We start from the raw sequence: 22693 nt of genomic DNA on the forward strand, positions 1-22693 counted from the left end.
GTGGTGGCCTTTTCCGTCCTTGTTCCGGTGCTCTCATCACCGAACAGGGATCAGGACTGCTTCCAGGGTTGTCTTTTTAAGGATGCTTTGTCCAGTTCCAGAAAAGCACAGTATCTCACCTTCTCACCCTTGGGACATCTGTCCCCCCCATATTTTATATACCCCCTGGGGCCGAGGGGTACCCACACTGAATCTTCTCTGGCACTGGGACATTTCTCCCCCTGGACTCAGTCTCTGTATCACACGGAAACATGGCTCTGTCCATGGCTACACAAAAGAGTCCAGCATAAAATGCCACTCCATCTTCTCCATTCTTTCAACATCTCTCACTCTCTCTCTGGTCCAGACCTCCATCACTCGTTCATTTCCTTCGTCCTCCTCCACTCTTATCACTCATCTAGGAAGGGTTAATGTTCTGTAAGGTTTTCATTGTCCAAAAAGGGTTAAAAACTCCTCCAGGCGGCCGGACTCCTGGCTGCACTCCCCCATCTCCTCAGCCGGGCTGCCTGCTGCCAGCACATGTTTACTGAGTTTCAAGATAACGACACAGGCTGCACTCTCTCTCTCTCTCTCTCTGTCTCCAAGGGGGGGGGGCGGGGGGGATGGCTGCTGTCTCTTGGGGCTCTTCCTCCACCCTTCCATCCTCCAGGGCCTCCTCACCCCCCATCTCTGTCCAGGCCCAAGCCTACCACATGGCTGCCCCTCCCCCGCCCAGCAGCAGCAGCTGGACGGGGGAAGGGAGATCCGACCTCCGTCCCTCAAAGTCCCAAGAGAGCCTCCCAGGGCCGAAGCTCTGCTTTTAACCCCTGTGTGTTCTCAGAGGTGTGTCCAAAAACCCACTGGCTACACCAGGTGCCAATATAAAAATCCAAGCACCCATTGGTTTGACCACAACATCCCAGAATTCCCACTTCTTCCTGGTCAAACCACCACACTAATCAAATTTCAACTTTGCTGTAATCTAAAATTGGGTTTGGTTGCCACTGAAGCCAAAGGCAGGTTTAAAATGTCCTTGTTTCTCCCTTTCCCTTAAAGGCACAGCTTTTTTTTGGCAGAATTTCCAAAAAAGAAACGGGAATGGCAATAATATATTTTTTATGAACAGGTCTCCTTTTATTCTTCAATACCTTATTAACTTAAATAGCAGAATAATTCTGCCCTGTTCTAGCTGAAAGGAATGTTCCTAAAACACAGAAGTCATCATCTGCCCAGTCTCATCGAATGCTGGATCTATTTTCAGTGGTTCTAAAATGAGATGTCATGTGACACAACAGGCCATTTTGTCTGGAACTGTGAAATAATTGCTCTCCAGAATCACTAGTGAGTTTTTTAGCCAAAAACGGTACCAATAGATTACTAACAGAGAGATGAATATGTAAGATAGTAGATAGCTGTGAAGAGAATGATATATCAAGATATCTTTTCCAAATTTAAAGTGAGAATCACGTAATTTTCGCTATTTATAAAAGTACCCTTGGTTTTACAGTTGGAGCTTAAAACATGTTTATGAACAACGACGTGTCTTCCAGGGTTTAAAAGACTAAACCAGCAATTTTCAAATTATGATCCATGGATTACTGGAAGGGCTTGCTGTTCTCCTTTTATCCAGCTGTTAAATCACATTAGAATGGCTAAAAATACACTAAATACTTTCCTAATTTCCCATATTGCTTGATGGCAATTAGTATTGCAGGAACATTCTATAATTATGAATAGGAGAAGATGGAGCCCACTAGATAATATCTTTATAGACTTGTGATTTGTGAACTGAAAATGTTTGAGATTACCCAATATAAACTCTGAGGTGGGATTAATGGAACTAAATGATAATGATAATAAACATTAAACATGACTTATGTGCCAGGCAAATAGGTCATTGCAGCTTCCCAAAATTACTGTCAGGCAGCGGTGCAGGCTGCCACCTACTGTCATACATCCATGAGCTTTCCTTACCAAATTTTTAATTAAAACAGGCAAAGCAAAGGGCTCGTTTTAGCTTCAGTAGAACTTTGTGACTGTATGAATACACAAATGCAAGTGCAAAATATTTTTCACCTAACCCTTCTGGAGGAAGGGAATTAGAGTTTGGAGGATTTATCTAATCAATTTTATTGGTGTTTCATTGTTACTGGCAATGACTGATGCAAGAAATACTTGTAAAGCTGTCATCATGGAACGAAAAAAGATGCAGCTGGTTTGGGGTGTAAATTTGAAGAAGTGCCTTCATTGCCCCCATGCAGTGTGTGTTGCTAAAATCAGATAAAATGTCTGCCAGCCTAAGAGCACATAAGTAGGGAAGAATAATAAAAGGGAAAGTATTTTCTTGTATTTTGTGCTTCTCGAATTGCTTTCAAGAGAGGCTGCTCTTTCTAGGTTCAGTTATCAATTCTGAGGTTGAAGAGCAGGTGCTTAACACATAGTTCTTAGACATGAGATGTCAGCATGACCTTTAACACAAACATCTGTGTTTTATCTCCTGGAATTTTTCAGAAGGGATTCACACCGTTGCATGTGGCAGCCAAATATGGGAGCCTAGAAGTGGCAAAGCTCCTGCTGCAGCGCCGTGCCTGTCCTGATTCTGCTGGCAAGGTACTGCTGGGGAAGAAAAAGTCAGAAGCCTTTCCTTAAGGAAGAACTGTGTGAAATATGCACCCTAAGAAGGCTGCAGCTTCTTTTGCATGGTGGCTGTGGCTTTGTTGGGATTGTGTCTCCCCTGGATGGTGGCTGACTGCTGCTACCCAGCACGCTGAGTTTGGGTCCATGGCACGAGGGTGCATGGCTGCTCTGAGGGCAGATGTGTGTCTTTGGCTCAGGAAGCACGGGTTCCATCAAGCTACCTAAATTCCCAATGGATAAACATAGGGACAAAGCCCCACATCCCCTGGTGTGGGTGATGAAAGCCAGCAGCTGCCACTGTGGTTTGCCTGGTGCGCTGCTTCTCCCCACTAACAGTCACCTGCTTGCCATGCCCTTGCTGTCCATCCCCACTGCCTCTCCCCCGTCCCCTCTGTCCCTTGCTCCCCCCAACCCTTCCGTCCCACCGCCCCCGTGTCCCCTCCGGCCCGTGTCCCCGTGTCCCGTAACGCGCTAACGCCGTCCCCGCCCTTGCAGAACGGCCTGACCCCGCTGCACGTGGCGGCGCACTACGACAACCAGAAGGTGGCGCTGCTGCTGCTGGAGAAGGGCGCCTCGCCTCACGCCACCGCCAAGGTGAGCCCGCCCGCCCGCCGTGAGGGGAGCCCGGGGGGAGCCGGCCCCGACGAGGCCGCCGGGCCATTTATCACTGCGCAGCGGTAGCAACGGCGTAAAAAATGTATATTCTGGCCAGGCAGACGGGGAATGAGCACAAGGGGAGTTAATTTCGAATTAATTTCAGTGGCGTCGCGGTATCGCTGCGTCGGTGAGGGCAGCCCTGAGGGGAGCCCTGGCGCTGAGGGGAGTCAGTCCCACCAGAGTTTTAGTCACAGCTGGAAGTCACTTCACTATTGTGCAATGTTAGCAATGACATTAAGCATTTTATTCCGGCGTTAGGAGTGTTGGTGTGGTATCACTGTGCAGGTGAGGGGAGCTCTGAAGGGACACTGGGGAGCCCTGAGGGGACTCAGCTCTGTTAAAGCTTTGGTTGCAGTTGGAAGTCACCTCACTATTACATAATATTAGCAAGAACTTTAGAATTGTGCATTCTGACCATGCACACAGATCATTCCAGGGTTAGGAGTGGTGTTGTGCTATTGCTGTGTAAAGCAAAAGCTGCTATAAGGGGAAAATGGTGACCAGATAGGTGCAACAGCAGATAGTGTCCTGCCCTGTGCAAAGCTGCTGATCTACAGGCTTTCGGTAAATGCTCAGGGATTGTATTGGGAATGTAGTTTCCATGGCAGTGCATGGGAAGCAGGATAGTTTGGGAAACTTAAAAAAACACAGCAAAAGAGCCACAGGACAACCCAAGCAAGCATCCCCCACAGTACCTGTGTGCTAGCACCTGGCATTTTCCCCTCACGATGTGTTATAAAGCAATTAGGAAGTTGTCTTATTGCCAGAAAAGTGCCATTCTTCTATGCTTAAATGATTGAATTAATCACAAAACCATTCCACCCCATTGCTGTTTCCAGCCTGTGACTGACATGCGTATCAAAATTTCATATGCAAACACATCTCTACTCATGTGCTCTAAAAAAGCATAATGTGATGAAGGGTGTGCACCCATCAGTCATCATGGGCAATGTCACTCACTGTTCAAAAGGGATTATTTGCAACATTGGTTGTACAAAATGTAGGTGTCGAACTTGGACTAATTTGAAGGTATTGGTGGAACAGTCCTGCCCATCCTGGTGAGGGCTGGCTTTGTTCTGGTTTAGGCAGCAAAAATAACAGATGGACAAAGCAACACAACAGCAGGGCCATGTGGGACATGTCTGGCCTTGAAAATTTAATGAACTCTCATCTCTAATAACAGGCATAGCATCAAATAATACTGGTTTATGGTGCCTGACTTCTTAGGCTTACATGGCTGTTGTGGTAACTTTATTTTCCCTTTTTTTCCTGCCTGGTGTCAGAATGGATACACCCCTCTCCATATCGCTGCCAAGAAAAACCAGATGCAGATAGCTACCACTCTGTTGAACTACGGGGCTGAGACCAACATTTTGACCAAGCAGGGAGTCACCCCCCTTCATTTGGCCTCCCAGGAAGGTCACACTGACATGGTGACTTTACTTTTGGAGAAAGGATCCAACATCCATGTGGCAACAAAGGTAACTCACAATTGGAAACAAAGTACTATGGGTGGGAGTATCCAGTAAGATGCAATGTTTGCGTCCGTGGGTGGGTTTAACAACCTGTACTAGAAACCCGAGAGCTCTGGTCTGAAATAATTCAGTTCTCTTACCTGCAAAGGCTCTTTTCTGCATGTTGTTATCCTTCAGTGGTAAGTGAAGAAATTTACTTTCTCTGGCAAATAAGAAAACAATCATATTACTGGAGTAGACTAAGAAAAATTCTATGGGAGACCTTTCCAAATTTTTTTCAATTGTTGTGCCTAACAGCTTTTGTACAGAAAACAAGGTCATAAAAAAAAAAAAACCCAAACCATTACCATAAATCTTCATGGGTCACTGGTTTATCTAGGGATATTTGCAAATCTTACTTATGCAGGTGAAAAGCCGGCAGCTTCTGCTCAAGTTAGAATAGAAGACTCTGGTATCTCCTTGCATGGAGTAACTATATTCTGCTAATAGAAACAAGGAGATTTTAATTTCTTCTACAAAATTTGTTCAGTGCTTTGTTCACAGGAAAGCACTGCATGTGATCCCAGTGAGCTGTCAGTTAAAGGCTGCATCCTTTTCCCTGGCATTTGAATGGGATCTATTTCTGGAGTTAATGTCTTCATCTGGCTTGTGCCTGCAGCTGTCAAGGTTCCTCTTTCTGTCTGAAGAGTGGGAAGCACTTTTTATTAATGTGATTCTCAGCTTCCCAAATTACATTATTGTAGCAAATCTTGAGCATTCATGCCTTAAAGTTTTCCTCTATGGTTGTGGTGATGTAATTGGTTTGGAGCTGTTTGTCAGCTGGAACAGGAGCAACATTGACTCTACTTTGTTTAAAACCACCACCCATACTCAAAAGCTACAGTTAGGATCTGATCATGTTTTAAAGATGAAGAGGTGGGGAAGTCTAGATTTTTCCTTATGTAAAGTAGGGTTTTATTCTTACTTTTATCTGTTAGTTTACTTACGTGTTATATTCCATCTCCAGGCTGGACTGACATCCTTACACCTTGCAGCTCAAGAGGATAAAGTGAATGTAGCCGAGATACTCACCAAACACGGTGCGAACCAGGATGCTCAGACAAAGGTAAATCACAGAGTGGCTGCTGTCTCCAGCGTGCCAAAGGGTGCTTACCCTTGTCCAAGGAATGTTCCACTGAGCTTGCAGTTTTACTTCTTTGTTCTCCTCCTGTAGCTTGGTTATACACCTTTAATTGTGGCCTGTCACTATGGAAACATCAAAATGGTGAATTTTCTCCTCAAGCACGGAGCAAATGTCAATGCTAAAACAAAGGTAAAGAATTTTCCATTGCTTTGCTTTTGCTCTTTATTCTGAACATGATAACACAGCACTCCTACATGACATACGTGTTTTTACCCTTGGGAGCTCAAACCATGGCATGGGAGGTATCAACGTGTAGTAGCTGTAATGGAATGCCCTCTGTCTGCTCCATCTCATGGTGTGGTGTTCAGGAAAGAAAAGCCAGATAACTCTGTTAAAACAACACAGACAATCCATTTCATTGGTTTTTCTTTTTCTTATTACTTGCAAACTAACAAATTAAAGTTGGTTCCTGATCTCATTTTAAACCACATGGTTTACAGCACTGTAATACCACTGTGCTGCCAAATAGCAGGTAACAATTCAGACACTTTCAGGGTGATGCCAGTTCTCTCCAATATGCTGGGAGAAGAGTGGGAAGAGTTACCGCTGTTCAGTGTGTGGGTGGGATGACTCTGGGAGAGGAAGCAGCTGTGGTAAGGGAATGTGGTTTACTCAAGGAAAGTTTGGGGTTTTCTGAGGGGAATCTGGCTATGCTGAAATCTGACCAGATACACTGAAATGGGCCTGACTGCCTAAAGCCAAAGTCAGAACAAAGCCCACTGACTTCAACAGTTTCTCCAGGGATAAACTGGTGGGCACACCAGCTGAATGGGATGCATTTTGTAGTAAAAGCTGTGTAACTGCTGAGAATACAAAGAAAGGTTCTAATGGCAGCAACGGTGTGTTGCATCCCAGAAATCATCACGTCACCCTTATCAGAAAGAAAAGGCTAACTCAGGAACTGTAGGGCTCCAGCTTGGTTAATGCTGACTTCAGGCAATTTCTGGCTGCTGGATTCAGGGGGATGTCTTGGGACCAACAGGAAGCAGCCCACTGAGAGTGTCTTTAAAATCCCATCCAAATCACGGGTTTGTAGTTTGCTTGTTCCTCTGGTCAACTCCCCTGTCCCCAGCTGGGACCTATGGGATTATTCAGTTCTCAAAGTAGCATTATTTTGTCACTGTGGTCACAACTCAATGTGGTAAGAAAAATCCAAGTAAATTAATTAAAGATTCTGGCCATCCCTCATGGGATCACCCAAAATCAATGGGCTAAACTCAGGGATTACAAAAGGACAGGCAACACTGCTAGAAAAACAGCTAGTGAGAGAATTAATAAAGCAGACACTAGTGGGATCCAAACTGTAGCTGCCAAGACATTCAGCTGAGGTATTTGGAGGCTAACTCAAGGGAGAGACAAAATTGTGTCTTTAGGATTAGGTCTCTCTTTTTGTTTAAAGGACCGCTGGGACAGATTATGAATCCATTCACCCAGGTATTTTACTTATTTAGAATAGTTTCATTTAGTCAGCAAGTTTGTATCAGGAAGCAGTTCTCCACAATCTCCACACCTAGGGACCACTAAAAATACTGGCAATCTGTCAGCTGGTGTTGTGGACTCAGTTTAAAGAATAAATCCTGGATTCAGGATAGGCATGTTAAAGAATGAATAACGCCTGTTGCAGCTTGGGCTTTCACTAGAGAAAGCCTGCACAATGCTTGGTGCAAGGAACACATGGCTTCTCTTTTTGAAGGACTACACTATTCAAGCAAAGGTGGTGAATCTGCTTTCCACTAGAACCTACAGGAAGCAGTAGTTTTAGCAGTCCACACATATAAGAACTGTATGCGTTGTCAGTATAAGAACTGTAACAGTTCTGGATGATCACCTTCTAATCAGCAGTGCAAAGCATTACTGGCATCTGTTTGTTTGCAGCAGAGATAACTCTCAGAGCATGTTTTCAGAGCCTGCCCCAGGCTTTACCTAAGTGTACAGTGTGATCAACCCAAGGTTTTCTTCCAGTTCCTTCTCTGCCTGCTTTCAAATCCAATTGCGAATAATTTTGTAAATCAATTGCCTGACTGGACTCACACAATACCATCTCAGATCAGCCAGCTTAAGCACACTTTGGTTATGTTTCTGTATTGTGTGACACGAGAACAAACCACTGGAGCAGATGAGTATCTTGAACTAAGACTGTTGATTAAGGCAGACATGCGGTACAAATTCCTAAGTGTAATTACATCTTGGTCCAGCCTCTTGGAGGCAAAGTGAAGCTAAACTGGATTGACATCTGTAATAGGTATATGTTTTTAGCCTTTTAAAAAGCAAACAGGCTTTAATCACTGCTGTTAAAAATGAGGTGTTTTTTTAATAGACTCAGATATTTTAAAGGCAAACCTTGGGCCCTCTGTTGAAAACTAGGATGTGAGAGGAAGAGGAATGTTCTCTGCCTCAGCAATGATTCTATGCCCTCAACCTGCCCCTTTTAACTTTGTTGTTCCTCACTGTTCCTTCCTCCGATTTAGAAAATACGGGAGAAATGTCTTTTCATGGATTTCCTTTATTGTGAGAGAAATTATTTTTGAAAAAGAAGATTACCTTCCTTGATATTTCCATTATTCTGGGGAAGGAGAATTATTATTACTGAAGGTTTATTATTTTTGGGTCAATTGTGTCACAATTTATGTTTGAAATATCTCAAAAGGAGCAGAACGGAGCAAAGTGAAATGTCTGAGCTAATGATTGGCTCTTGTTCTTTGTTTGCTTTTGCTGTCACCGCCGTGGATAACAGAATGGGTACACCCCTCTGCACCAGGCTGCTCAGCAAGGCCACACTCACATCATCAACGTTCTGCTGCAGCACGGGGCCAAGCCCAACGCCATCACCACGGTAAGGCTGACCTGCCACTGCAAACTTGCTTCCCTGGACAGTTCTTTTCTTGCCTTCCTTAGGGCTCGAGAGCAGGCTGTTATTTTGGTGAAAGTATTCCTCACACAGCTGGTTGTCATATGTGGAAATGTAATTTCCTCTGCTCTTCCCTATCCTCTTAAGGTAGTCACGTCTGACCTAGCTGTGCCCTAAGCTAAACGTGAGGCAGAGAAGCAGATTTCTGAGCTGCAGGATCTGGCTGGCCATAGCTTCTGTGCCAGGCTTGTTCACTTTCACTTTCCCTTCGCCTCAACACTTCTCTCTGGAAATTGGTATCTGCTGCAGTTTTCCTTAAAAATCAAGGGGAGTTCAGAACCTGGTGGTGTTTTTTTGAGGTTTTGTTTTGTTTTGTTTGGTTGGTTTTTTTTTTTTTTTTTTTTTTTTTTTAGACACAGATTTCTGTCCCTCTGTCCACTGAATTGATTTCAGGTTCTTAGTGAGTTCACCTCAATGAACTCAGTGAAGTTAATACCTCCTCAAAGAGTGTCAATAGCTCCTGGCACAGCTCATTCTCTGCAGTCAGCCAGCCAGGAACGCGACTGTCCTATTTCATGTTGATGTTGTTACTAGTCACCTCTAATTGAGTAATCGTTAGAACACTCCCAGAGTGTCCAAAACTCTTGTCATTCCCTAGAGTGGATCAGTTTTCCCTGAGCCTTTAGTGTGTGTGCTTAAATCAGCACTGGCACCATGTTTGATTCTGGAACAATCATGTGGAGTAATCTTGTGTGAAAGTTATCCAAAATCCCAGTTTGTGCACTGGATCATCAAGTGAGAGACCACTGCAGTCAACTTCTGGGGCTGCTCAGTTAAACATTCCCACTGCTTGGGGTGTTTAGCTGAGGGTTTCTTGACTTGATTTCAGTCCTCACACTGGGGCTGTCATGCCAAGGCCTAATCCAAGTCCAAGCAGCCTTAGGGGTGTGTCTTTGCTGCACAGTTGGCTGCTTCCTCACCTACTTGAGCTGTCCTTGTCCACACAGAGCAACCTCTGGCTTGAGATAAAAGAAAATTTCAACCTGAGACATACGGCAGGGAGATGTGGGAGTGGTGGATGAGCAACTAATGTGCAAGTGAAGTAACAGTCAAATTATTTGTGCTGTGAAGATGCTAATCTGTTCATTTTGTGTTCATTTGTGCTAATCCACAAACTCAGTGTTGCTTCAGGGTGGCTGAGCTGGACTAATACAGAAGAGTTTAAATTATAGATAACTGAAGTTGTTGCTGAAGAAGAGAGAGCCCTCAGGCTGATAAATCCTGCACATGGTGCAGTGGGGTCACAAGAGCAATCACTTCTGTGGAAAGAGTGGTACAGTGACAGTCCATGATTCCGCAGGAGACCAGCCTGTTGTCCCTTGGTTCAGTGCAAAAGAGCATGGAGCAATTCTGTGTAGAACTCTTTACAAAGAACCATGGAACACATTCCTTCCTCCCCTCCCCAAGCTCAGTGACATGGGACTGTGGACTGCCAGTGTTCCAGGAGATGAAATGGGGATAAATAGGCTTAAACTCTTGCTAAATTATTTTAATGTCCTTTTGATAAATGACATGTTATGAATAGTCAAACTGCAAATAAATGTATTTAAATGGAACTATATTCTTCACCCCCAAGCCTTTTGTGACTTGTATTTGTTAAATCATTAACTTTTGTGAACTGTTAATGGAAGTACATTCTTGTCGTGTGAAGGAATAGGAGTATATGTGGACATCACAGATGGAATTTTGTATTCCCCAGATAAGCAATTATACCTGGTCAAGGTGTAACAGTTTCAACTGGGAAGTGAAACTGTAAAAAGTTGAAATACTTTTTACTTTCTAGAAGAGTGTTTCTGCAAAATAACCCCCAGACTTATGCAGGCAAGCAGGCTGCATAGTGCAATGTGAGCCCTGAAGGGTTAAACCATACAGCGCTGTAGTATTTGGAATCGCTGGCAGATGTGAGTGTGTTGTGTTACCATGGCAATTGGGGCTATAGTCTTAAAGAAGTTACAAAGACAGAGTCAGATGTAACGGTAAAAAGCCGTGATTTTCCTAGGCTGTGCCTTGTTTTGGATGGAAATGCTGGCTCATGCAGCGTGGAGAGTGATCTCATTGGTTCACATCACAATCCTCCCTCTCTCTCAGCGCTCTCCCCCTCTCTGTTCCCTGCAGAATGGTAACACAGCCTTAGCCATCGCCAGGCGCCTGGGATACATTTCTGTGGTCGATACGCTGAAGGTTGTCACAGAGGAGATCACCACCACCACAACTGTGAGTCGCACATGCATTCAGATGTGGCTCTTCTTTACTCAGAGTGTTGTCTTTCTGCTCTTCCCTCAGGCTCTCTGTGCACCTCTTTCCTTTTCTGTTTTGTTTGGGGAGTTTTAGCTCCCCCCCCTCCCCTTCCCTTTCTGTTGCATTTTTGCTACAGTGCTTTGAGCGTATCTTATGAGCATGTGGAAGTGTGTGCATGGCAATGGGCTCCCCTGAGCTAGCGAGCAAAATCTGTGTGCACACCGATGGAAAACAACAATTCAGAGTGAAGCTTGTTTCTAGACCTGGGTCTGAGCTGCAAACCCAAACTTTCCTGAAGTTTTTGTGCTGTTGTTTAGATCCTGCCATTTCTCTGTTGGGCTTTTCACCTCTCCTTTCCCATCTGGCCTTACATCTCCACACTTTTGACACCTCCTGAGACTCAATCCTTGCAGCATCTCTATGTTTGGACCACACCAGCCATGGCCTGGAGCTGAGCCATGGATGCTCACTGGATGGCTGTGAATCACATCCATCATCTTCTTACTTAAGTCACTTCCAGTTCAAACAGATCCTGTTTTCCAAAATGCATAGGAATCTTTCCTTATAGGCTCAGTTCTCTCAGTGCTCCACACTCTTGGAGTCTGTATTTTGACATCAGGGCTGGTCAACGGTGTGTGCTGAACATCAGCAAGGTGGTACTGCAGCTTTAAGCCAGGAAAAGCTGATCTATTTGGACACCCTGAGAGGAGAAGGTTTTCTCTTCTTGCACTTTTACCTCCCATCTACAAATGCCATAGCGGGTAGTAAGGGAGAACATTAGAAATAGTGCATAATTTAAGAAATTAGATTTTATTTGTCTTGATTACTGCATTTATCTTGAAATACTGCTGTAAGGTGATGCTTTTTAATTTTATTTGATTTGGTGCTTTTTTTTTTTTATGCAAGATTAACAGTCTAGAAACCCCATCAGCTCTAGATGACATTTAGGGGCTCAGAGCTGTAAAAATCTGTAGATTACTAAAAAGATGCCACTACTCAGTCATGGAGAGGATTAGAAGAGGAGAAGTCCAAAATCACTTGTAAAGAAATGGAAATATAATTTTGATTTTGTTGCATGCTGACAGCAAATCCCACTTGATATGAACGAAGAAAGATGCAATAAAGATAACATGGCATAAGGTTACAAATAGAATAAGTCATAATTTTTTAATGACCTGCAAAGATCAGGCTGAGTCAGGTTTGGAAGAGGAATTCCGGAGTAATTCCAGAAGTCTCTTAATAAAGACTGTGTGTCTCTGTTGTTATTACTTCACGTTCTTGTTTAATCCTACAGCACATCACATATGTATGTGCATAAACACATGGGTATCTAACCAGAAGTTTAGGAAAATAAAACCTAGGGAAATTTTTTTGAGAAACTTTAGTTCTTATATTTTTAAGCTTGAGAGGATACCTTTGTCACATATTCTGTGTTGTGTCCTAGCACAGGTTTTTAATTTATTGCTCTTTTCCACTATGTTTCACTGTGCAGCCTTGGACCTTGTCTTATGTAGGTGTTAGATATTTGAAATAATAGGAATTGCACAACAAAAGGACACATGTGAGCTATTAACTTTGGATACATATTTCTTTAAACATTGAGGATTAATGTTATTTTCTACCAGGTCCCTGATGTCTGGGGTTTAGGACTGAATCAAGTACTGAAACGTACTTGCAGGGTTGGCCTTTAGTGCTCGCACAGAAGAGAAATCTGAAATCTTGATCTGTGTCTGCACACTTGGAAAGTCAGGTGGGAGCCCTCCATAACTCACATTCTCCAGCTAGGAACACATCTAACCCTTGTACCTTAGGGGGATGTATGGAATGGTGGTGTTTTGGGGGGGATGTTGATTAAACACAACATAGAACAAGTCCTGCAAAGGAAGGCTGATAGCAGGTGCTCCCTGCAGTCAGGTTCCCCAGATGGTGGGGTTGGTGTGGCCAGGGCTGAGGGCAGTGCTGAGCCTGAGAGAAGGTGCTGTCACCATGGCTACCTCATCCTGTGAGGCTGGGCTGAGCCCTGCATGAGGATGGTACACAGCCCCATGTGTGATTGATATTCAAGTCACTGCCGCTCAAGATGAGGAAAAGATCTCCAGTGCCAAAGCCTTTCTTTGCTCTATCTTGGAACAAACCTTCCTCTTACTTGCATTAATGCTCTTATTAGGGGAGCCACATGAATATGTAGCAATAGGGAGAATAAAGTGCACATTTTTTACTGAAAGATTAAAGGGCAATAGGAAATGAGAATAAACTGGGTTTTCAGAGGTTTGCTATGCAATTAAGTTTGGGGCCATTTATACAAACAAGCACAGCCTTCCTGTGGACAGATGAATATATGAGGAGCTTTCAGGTTGTTTGCAGTATGCTGCTCTGACTAAGTCATTCCTGAAAGCATATATGGGTTTACATACCTGAATTATATATTGGAATTATTCTATGCCACCCAGTGAAATCTGGCCTTACAATGAAAGGCTCAAATACAGAAGCCTTAAGTAAACTCCATCATGGTATTCCCACTAAACATAGGGAGTTTGAGAAATACACACTGAGCAAACTTCCATGTGGACCATTCATGGGGCTAGATATAGATTTTACATTTTGAGAGAATTTGATGTGCTATCAATTAAAAAAATTCTAATGTCACACTAGAAGTTCCTTTAAAAATATTAATTCCCAACAGAAGTTGTTGGGATTAGAATTAATGTTTCTTACAGAGTTCAGTGTTCCAAAATTGGCAATGAATATTTTTTGTTCTGTAATGTGCATATGCATGCACACTCTTTTGAATCTCTTTTCCAAATTTTGTTTCAATTGTCAAATTATGAAGAATTTTTTTTTCTTACCGCTGAGAAAGCCAGGAAGTTAGTAAAGTATCCTCACTTTTATGTAAATAGATAATAATATCTGCAAGCCTTAGAGACCAGATTTTTATATGGAGGCCTATAAAGTCCTGAGTGAAAAATAGATGGATGTAGTAGTCCATAAACCTTGATTACCTGAGAGATAAAAAGGTGGACAGTGATCCTCTCTACCTGCAGTTTGTGCTTTTACTTAGCTGATTGTTCAACTCAGTTGTTAATTCTGGTGTTGAGGAGACAAAGTCAGTGCCACCTGAATGACAGCACCTCCCCATCTGTCATCACTGGCCTTGTCACCCTACTGCTGCCTGACATTTCTATCCCAGGAAAGCCATGGGAATACGGGGGAAAAGTCAGTCCTGGTGGTGGAGCCATTTGGTGAATATAAACTAATTTGCAAACCTGAACATGTGTTCTGCTGCAACAGAAATAATGAGTTGTTTTTACTCATGGGGAAGAGTGAATTTAGGAGCCTAATTAGGATTGCCAGTTGAGGCAAAGGGCATTGTTCTTTCCCTGTACCTCAGGAGGGTAAACTGGAACTGCTGTCAGAGTTAAATAGATTTCAGAAACGTAAAGCAGACTTTGAAAACTAATTTCCGAAGTAATTACACAGTTGGTAACTTAGTTATTTATTAAAGTGCAGTATTTTACAATAAACGAGAAAGCTTTTTCAGTTTGTTAGAAACAGAGAAGTACGTAACAAGATCAGGAAATAACTAGTAAGTTTTGTGCAACAAAAGCTGCTATTGACTTCAGTGCTTGATATCAGCAGGCATTTTCCCAAAAGAATATTGCATAAGGGACTCAGGGTTTGGCTGGTTTCATGATTCCTCCCATGAAACCTTTGGCTCCTTTGCACGTGATGTTAGTGTATGCCCGATAGGCGGTGTGTGCAGCAGGGAGGGAGCGCTGCCTCAGCGGGGTTGCTCAGGGGGACACGTGGCCTCCTGGCACTGCTCTCCGTGCCACAGGGACGCTGTGCTCCCGCACTTCCTGAAGGGCCGTGTGCCAGCTGCCCTCCGCAGCTCCCCAGTTCACTGGGAGGAGCTAGGGAAATGGCTACCTTTTGGTTGTGACCAAGGTAGTTCTGAGTACTGCTCCTTTTGAAGCCCTTGGCATTTTGTCCCCTGTATCCTAGCACACTGAAGAGTTCCCTCCAGACAACTTGCACTTCCTGTAGTTCCTCTTGTTATGTTCTTCATCTCCTTCTGCAGTACGAATCTAGATGATAAAAAGATCCATTCTTAATTCAGCACCCTAGCCTGAACCTCACTCATCCTCCTCCTTACCCTAGGACTAGTCTACAAATGAATTCAAGGCGGATTAGAATGAGCAGAATAACAGAAAGTTAGTCTAACTAAGATGGTTGATTTTGACTCCACAAATTATAGCTCCCACCCTACAACTTTCTTTGTCCTACCTCTGCCTAAGCTTCTACTCAGCCTTCACCCTAAGTAGCCCAGGCCTAACCTTCTACTGAACCCACCTAATCTCAGCCCTGCTATGTCTAGAAAGCATAATACTATCCATGTACATTCCCTAGCCATATGGCCTATCCAAATACAGTCATCAGCCTCCACCATCCTACCTATCCTTATGCTCACATAAGATAAAATTATATTTTAAAAACCCCAACAAACTTCCAGTGTTTTCCTACTCTTATGTCTAACCAGAATCCCCCCACTATTCCTCAGTCCGTACTTGCTTTGATTCACAATATTTTGTACTTTTAGGTGCACAAGATGTTTCAGAATCTTCAAGCAACTTTTTTTTTTCCCCTCTGATGTGTACGTGCTTGGGGGAATATACACGATTTATGAAAAGGATATAATTAATATGCACTGTAGTCACCTTTTTCTGGAGAGGGGGAAGAAATGTTTCAAGTGATCTGTGTAAATCCTTCACATCTTTTTTTAGTTGAGGAATTTCACATCATAACTTCATTTCCAAATGTTTTACAATTTAATAATTTCCATATGCCCCATACAACTTTCTCAAGCTCTTCTGTAGACATTACCTAATTCATTTTAAAATCATCTTGGAAACATTGAGCTGAATTGTTCTACATGCACCATTTATAAATAAATTTTATTTCTCTGACCAGCTCATTATCTTATGTTTTTGTACTCTTCTACCAGAAGAAATGTTACCTTATGCAGCACTGAGAATAGGAGTTTCTGGAATAAAGATGAAAAAGCAAGTTAGGAGAAGGGGAAACGTGATGAAATGCTTCAGCATGTCCCACTGCTGTCTGTTGAAAATGCCCTGCTGTAGACTTTGCTCCCCTGACTGATGATTCTATCTTTGCAGACTGTAACAGAGAAGCACAAGCTAAATGTACCCGAGACAATGACTGAGGTCCTGGATGTGTCAGATGAAGAAGGTGAGTGATTTGGTAAATTCCTCTTCCATATCATCTATGTAACCTGTTCTATAGGCTCAAGAAGCTGCTTGAATACTCTTACATCTTCATTTTGTTGTGCCTGTAATGAACCTCTCTTTTAAATGATGTAATCATCATGGCATTTTTAAATAAAAGATGCCAAAATTTGAAACCAAGTAAAATCCTGGACCCCTATGTATTTTCCAGAAAAAGCTTATCTGAACCAAATTGGCAAATGAGACCATTTCCCAGCTGCAGGCTTTACAATTTCACTGTAGAGCTGTCCCAAAGTTGGCTTTGACCCTCCCATAAAGAGGAGTCTGAGCAGTAAATATTTTGGATCTGTGCCACTTGTATCAGATAGAAATATCCAAGAGTTCTGCCTAATTGGAAACATTTGTGGAAGATGCATAAGGTGGAGGGTGAGGAGAGCATTCCCTGGAGGGAGTTTTTGACGCAGGGGAGCTCAGGGACACACAGGGTGTGATACAAGGTGACAACACACAATAAGTTCAGCCCTTGGGTTTCAAAGGCCTTTGCACACACAGATAGGAGGTGCATCCCACCTCTTAACTTAGGAATTTCTCTGACCTTCTGGGAGCAGTGATAAGGTATCACACTTTTATACAGCTCAGAATTGCAGAAATGGACTAAACCCACCCTTTTCTAAGGGTTGGCAAGTGACTTCTTAGAAATTTTAGTCACTTGCAAACCCTTAGAAAAGGTTGGGTTTACTCCATTTAGAAATTTTAGCAATATTAATAAATATAAATGCAGTTGGAAGGATTTTCTATGTTCCTTTTTACGCCTGAGAGTGTCAATATTACAATAATCCATGTGTGCCATTTTATGGTGATTGTTATTATTTCACACAAATAATTTGTGGAGTGAGTAGTTTCCAGAAGTCCTGGGAATTTGGAAACTCAGCTTACAGGGTTGGTACTTTTCTTTTACAAAGAAAACAGATGCACTTGTGGTTCTAAATGGTGCATGAAGTTAATGGCATCCATTAATTATAAGTGCTTGTATTGCTTTTAGAAATGGGAATTATGCTGATAAATGAGTTACACTCTTGAGAAAATATGATGCTTAGGCTCCAGATGCAACTTTTTGCTTTAAAATACAAAAACAATCAAGTGTGATTCAAAATCAATTATTTTCTGCTGCATCATGACCAGTGAAATTATTTTGCTACTTTGTCTCTGATTAAGAAGCATTCAACTGCTTGTGTAATTATTATATTGAATCACCTTTAAACAGCTTATTGCCTTATGTTCACCTTGTTTACTTTTCTCCCAGTCTTTTGATCTACCATTGATCTTTAAATTCACTAAGCCTAGTATGTCTTACTGCTTCTACTGGATCAATCCAGTGTGTTCCTTTTTCTCAAACCAATTTGTGTGTTGTACAGCCTTTAAACACTCTGATGAGGAACCCTTCAGTGATGGGGAAGCATGTAGTGGCACAGGTGCTGTTAGCAGGAGTTCATGGAGTAAGACCTACTGACTTTCTCTTTTGTCTGACTGAGACTGTTATTTTTTCGTGTAGTAACTACACATGTTTGCAGAATTTGGGTATCTAACACTGCTTCTCTCTGTTACTTTTGAAGTGTGGTTGACTGTGTGTTTCATGAAGGTGGGAGGAAGAGGGAAGCCAGAAAATCTCAGATTTATTACCTATATCTTGAGTGTGTTGGCAGAACTTGAAGGGGCTGTCCTGCATGAGTAATGCTCTCCTGTGCTTTGAATTAACATTCATCGCAAGCACTCCTAATGTGGATGGTGCTTGTCACAGTAACTTTAAATAGCTGGGGACAGGAAGGCTCCAGAACTTGTTTTATAGTGAGGATGAACCATTTAGGGGTGGGGTAGCTTCACAAGAGGCTAGCAGTAAGGTTTCTGTGGTACTGTGTTCTTTGAAGTAACTCAATATGTTCTGAAATAAATCCATGTGCTGCTGCAAACCTGCCAGCTGTATTAATATAATTATCAAGTTGAACACAAGAGTACTTGAGCAAAGTATTTCAGATCCCATAGTGGAGCATGTTCATCACCGATGATAAGTACTTTGCATTTTGCTTGGAAAATTGTTATGTTGCATAATTGTACGCTGTCATGTTGTTAATATAGCATTTGTATTCCTAAAACAAAGTTAACATACAGTCTGAGCAGTATAAAATAAAAGACAATTATCTGTCAGATAGCTCAGCTTGGTGTGGAAGGTCCTGCTCTGGGTAACCTATTTTAAAATATCTTGAATGGACAGAGTGCCACTAATTCATCTTCAATTTTCTTGCACCCTTTTTTGTTTATCTACTGAAGTTTTATTCAGAATTCTTTACTTTTTATGTTACCTGCATAATCTTTCTTTTTGAACAGAATCACAGTATATTTTTTATTTAAAATGGCATTGAATCCCTGCATATGGGGATTGCACTACAGATGTGGTTTGTGCAACATGTACCCGTGCCAGCAGAAATGCTCAGTGTGGATAAAGTTGCACTAAAAACTCTGTAGGTTTTATCTTTGCATCAGCATTGGCTGTATTGCTGCTAAGTTCAGTTGCTTTAAACCTGTCACCACAAAAGAAGCATTTTGCACCTGAGAGATCCTTTATGCAGTAAAGGGAAATTACTGCAAAGCCTCTTGTGAAATGTATTTTAATGAAGTCTACAGAATTAGTGAAGTTAAGTGCAAGCAAATATTTTATCAAGGGCTGAGTTTGTGTAAACACAGAAGAAAATATAGAAAAGGCAGGAGCCTTGTTTCTTTCTTATTTCCCCATATATTAATATGCACCTCTGTATCCATTCCATGCCTTTTTTTTGTGCCAGAAGAGCTGCACAAACCAACCGTGGTTCATCTTTGAGACTCCCATGGGAGATAGCACAGTAAGTGTAGTGCTATAGAGAGAGAATACATCCAGTAAAGCAGGATGGTCAAGAGATCTCACTTGTTTCTTTTTGAGCCTCCTCATCACCAATTAATTTTCAAAAGTTGTTGTTTCAGTGTCTGCTTGAGACAAAGTTCTGGCTGCTGCAGAAGTTGTCAAGCTCCAGCCATGCTAGCCCACATCCTCCATGCTTGCAGCACAAACATTTCACCATGTGGTGACCCAGCCCAGAGAACTGATCTGTCTGAAAATGAATCTGTTTGTCCTGACAAGTTATTTTCTAGCCAGACAACTTTTGCAGGCAGAAGAGAATAGAAAGGCGGAAGTAGAGGGTGAAACACCACTGTCAGGAGCAGCATGGCCTGAGATGGCAACCAGAAAAGTTGACTTGCACCAAACTGTAATTAGTGCTGACACTGCAATTGCAGAGAAGGGACGGACAAAGGTTGTCATGTGCAAAGAGCTCATGAACAAGGTGTCGGTAAACTACTGCATCGTAGTGACCTTGGATTCCAGGAAGCAGTTCATAGCTGATCCTATATCTGGCTGCATCAGATTTCTAATAAGAAAGAAAATCCCACACAGTGCTGAAATACAACAACAAATTTCCTGAGTGCCCCCACACATGGCCTTGGAGTAGCTAATGCTGCTGCATATGTGTGAGAAATGAGCAGCTAAGTCTAGGCAGAATCCACTGTTGTTATGCACACACATAATTCCTCTGAAGAAGCACCTGAATTAGTGGAAAATTTAATTCCCTTAATTAAACCTGGAAGTTAAAGTTGCAGACAGGAATTGTTCTTAATAGACTTAGGTTGCTGTTGCTACACATTGAAACACAGTAAATTTAGAATAGCACCGCTGAGTTAATTCACCTTCTAAATAAAGCACTTTGTATCCAGTAGTATAAAATGTAGCCACAGGATGCTGATTTACACAAGCAAAGTCTTGGTGGCTTAAGGATGTAGGGGTAGTTTGTTATTTTATTGTTTCTTACCTAGATCCAACTCAGCAACTTCCTAAATACCAAGGTCAAGAACTGGAATTCTTTTTGCAATGGGTTAATAGGCAAGAAAACAAAATCAAGGTGTCTCTCCCTCCCCAGAGGTCCTTGGGAGTAGAAATGCGCTTCTTTGGAAATTTGCTTCACTTTATGCCATTCTGAGTGCTGCCCTGAGCTCCCAACAGCTGGCATGATGATAAATTTTAAGTCATGTATCAATACCTGAAACCATATGTGAAACCCCACTTTTCTGGCTGCCTAAAAAGAAACAAAGTTAAAGCATTAGTCAAGCTGTAATCCAGGGAAGCTTCTAGTGTGGGCCACTAAACAGAGGATTGACTCGGGGAGTTGAAAGTGTCCAAACAAAACGTCAGAGAAACTCTGCAGTTATGGAATATATATTCCATAAAAATTGTTATTGCCATAGTTGTCCTCTCTCCATCTGCAGCGCTTCTGTGATGAGCTTTAGACTTATCTGCATGCTGCAGAGAAAACAATAATTTTGGCAAACCATTATAACTGTATCTGGCTTTAAAAACATCTATTAAAAGCCATTTCTGGCAGTTTGACACAGCTCCCTTTCCTTTATTATTTTATTTTAAAGTTTTCTCTGTATTTACTCTATATTTTGTGAGAAAAAAATTCCAGAACAGTTCTCATGCAGCAGTTGTATTTTGCAATTTTGCAAATTCATAGATGGCCACTGCAAACCATGGAGCATGCAAACCATCAATGTCAAGGGTTATATTTGTCACAAAGTGGTTGGTAAGTGGTGGAAATGTTCCTGGCACTAATTTGATGGGGAATGAGATGGCAGACGGGTTGTTTCTGGCATGATGAAAAAGGGCAGCTCCAGTATTGCCACAAAGCAACCATCTGGTGAGATCTGCTGTGTCAGGAAGCCCTTGGTCAGCTGAACATGCAATCATTTAGAGTTCAACACCTATTTTTTCTCTCCATATGCTAGGAGGTGCTGTGGTTTTGGGGCATTCATCTCAGGACAGGAAGATGGAGGGCACAGGCTGTGGGGGGAGTTCCCTCAGTCCCTGCTGGCTGTTCTGAGATATCTGTGCATGGTCTGGTTACTGTTTGCAGATGTCCCATCACATCAAACACTGTGACTTAGCCCCACTATTGACATCTCTCAGATGAGAGGCCAAAGCTGAAATCAGACTAGACTTTGGATTTGTTTTTGGTTTTTTTTTAAGTTGTGGGCGTGATGAAAGTGGTAAAGGTTTTGCCTTTGTTTCTATTATAAATGGAATATCTGGTATGATTATCATTATCTAGTTTATTTGAAATATAACTTGAAATTCTCTTTACTGTTTGATTAACAGCATTGCCTTAATATCTTCCAAGTTTTCACTAAGCCCTGTGCTTTTTAATGTGACATTCCCAGGAAACAGGAGGCATCGTCTGTCAGAAGACAGGAAACATTTAGTGATTAAATGCATTTTATTGTTTTCTGTGAAACTGTGCCCAGTTTCTCCCTCTTAATGTGGGTTGATGGAATTTTCAAGAGTTTTTGTTGTTATACTGAAAAGATTCGAGACTCATTTTTATATATAATATTTGTGTGTGCATAAAAATCTTAAACCCTCCAAAGTTTACTTAGTTTTAGATGATAAATAATAAATTATTTATTTCTTAGCTGAAAAGTCATCTAGAAAAAATAGCTTGATTTGCTTTGTGAAAATAAGTATCAAGATGAGCCTCAGTTTGCCCACACAGCCCAGCAAATGAGAAGGCATGAAGCTCTTGGTGGCCTGGGGTCGTGTTGTGTGGCTCTGTGGGTTACCAAGCCTCTGGCAGGCTCACACTGCAGTGATTTACCAGAGGGAAAATGACGGAAATATCCAGGCAGAAACTGTGGAGAGGAAGCGTCTTGCAAGTGGGAATGAAAAGAAACATCTACACGTTGCTTGGCAATGGAATCTGTTTTGTTAGTCTGCTGGGGAAAAGCAAACTGTGACTTCATATAGACAGAATTTCCTGGGGAAAAGAATGCTGGACCTAAAAAAAAAAGTATTAAATTTCATTATTCAGAGTATATGGATAAAGGTTACTGTGTCAGATAACAAATGATCACTTAGCCTGGGATTCATTATGAATTATGATCATTCCCATCTATGCAAGTGAGCTTATTTCCAGTTTCTGGATGTTGCCATGTTCTAGAAACATGGATTTTGTTGCTGATTACAGAGAGATCTTGGAATATGGGTGACAGAGCCTTGTATGATGTGAAGATTGGATAGAAGAGAGTTTCAGTTAACCTTTGCAACTATAAGGCATAAGGCAGTTTTTGTCTGAATACATGTAGATTACAATCAAATAGGTGGTGATATTTAACATAAACTGTCAGGCTGGGATGCAGCATAGCTGTGCCCAGAAAACTGAAATGGATTGAAGAACAGAAAGACCACACTTTAGAGCATAGCAAAGAAGCGTGCTCCTTGCCAGTGTGTGCAACAGCA

The 22693-nt window shown here is 42.2% G+C and overlaps 1 protein-coding gene across 1 annotated transcript in view; it reads left to right on the forward strand.

Annotated features, from left to right (window-relative positions):
- The window catches only part of ANK2 (ankyrin 2), a 187054-nt gene that overhangs the window by 111251 nt on the left and 53110 nt on the right, over positions 1–22693 (forward strand). The window contains exons 16-24 of the mRNA XM_059469778.1: positions 2491–2589; positions 3112–3210; positions 4557–4754; positions 5755–5853; positions 5962–6060; positions 8666–8764; positions 10955–11053; positions 16252–16324; positions 17736–17816. Of these exons, the coding sequence (XP_059325761.1) occupies positions 2491–2589; positions 3112–3210; positions 4557–4754; positions 5755–5853; positions 5962–6060; positions 8666–8764; positions 10955–11053; positions 16252–16324; positions 17736–17816 (946 nt within the window). The remainder of the gene's footprint in view (positions 1–2490; positions 2590–3111; positions 3211–4556; positions 4755–5754; positions 5854–5961; positions 6061–8665; positions 8765–10954; positions 11054–16251; positions 16325–17735; positions 17817–22693) is intronic.

Source organism: Ammospiza nelsoni, chromosome 4, assembly GCF_027579445.1.
Source record: "Ammospiza nelsoni isolate bAmmNel1 chromosome 4, bAmmNel1.pri, whole genome shotgun sequence".
In the NCBI taxonomy this organism is placed as follows: Eukaryota; Metazoa; Chordata; class Aves; order Passeriformes; family Passerellidae; genus Ammospiza; species Ammospiza nelsoni.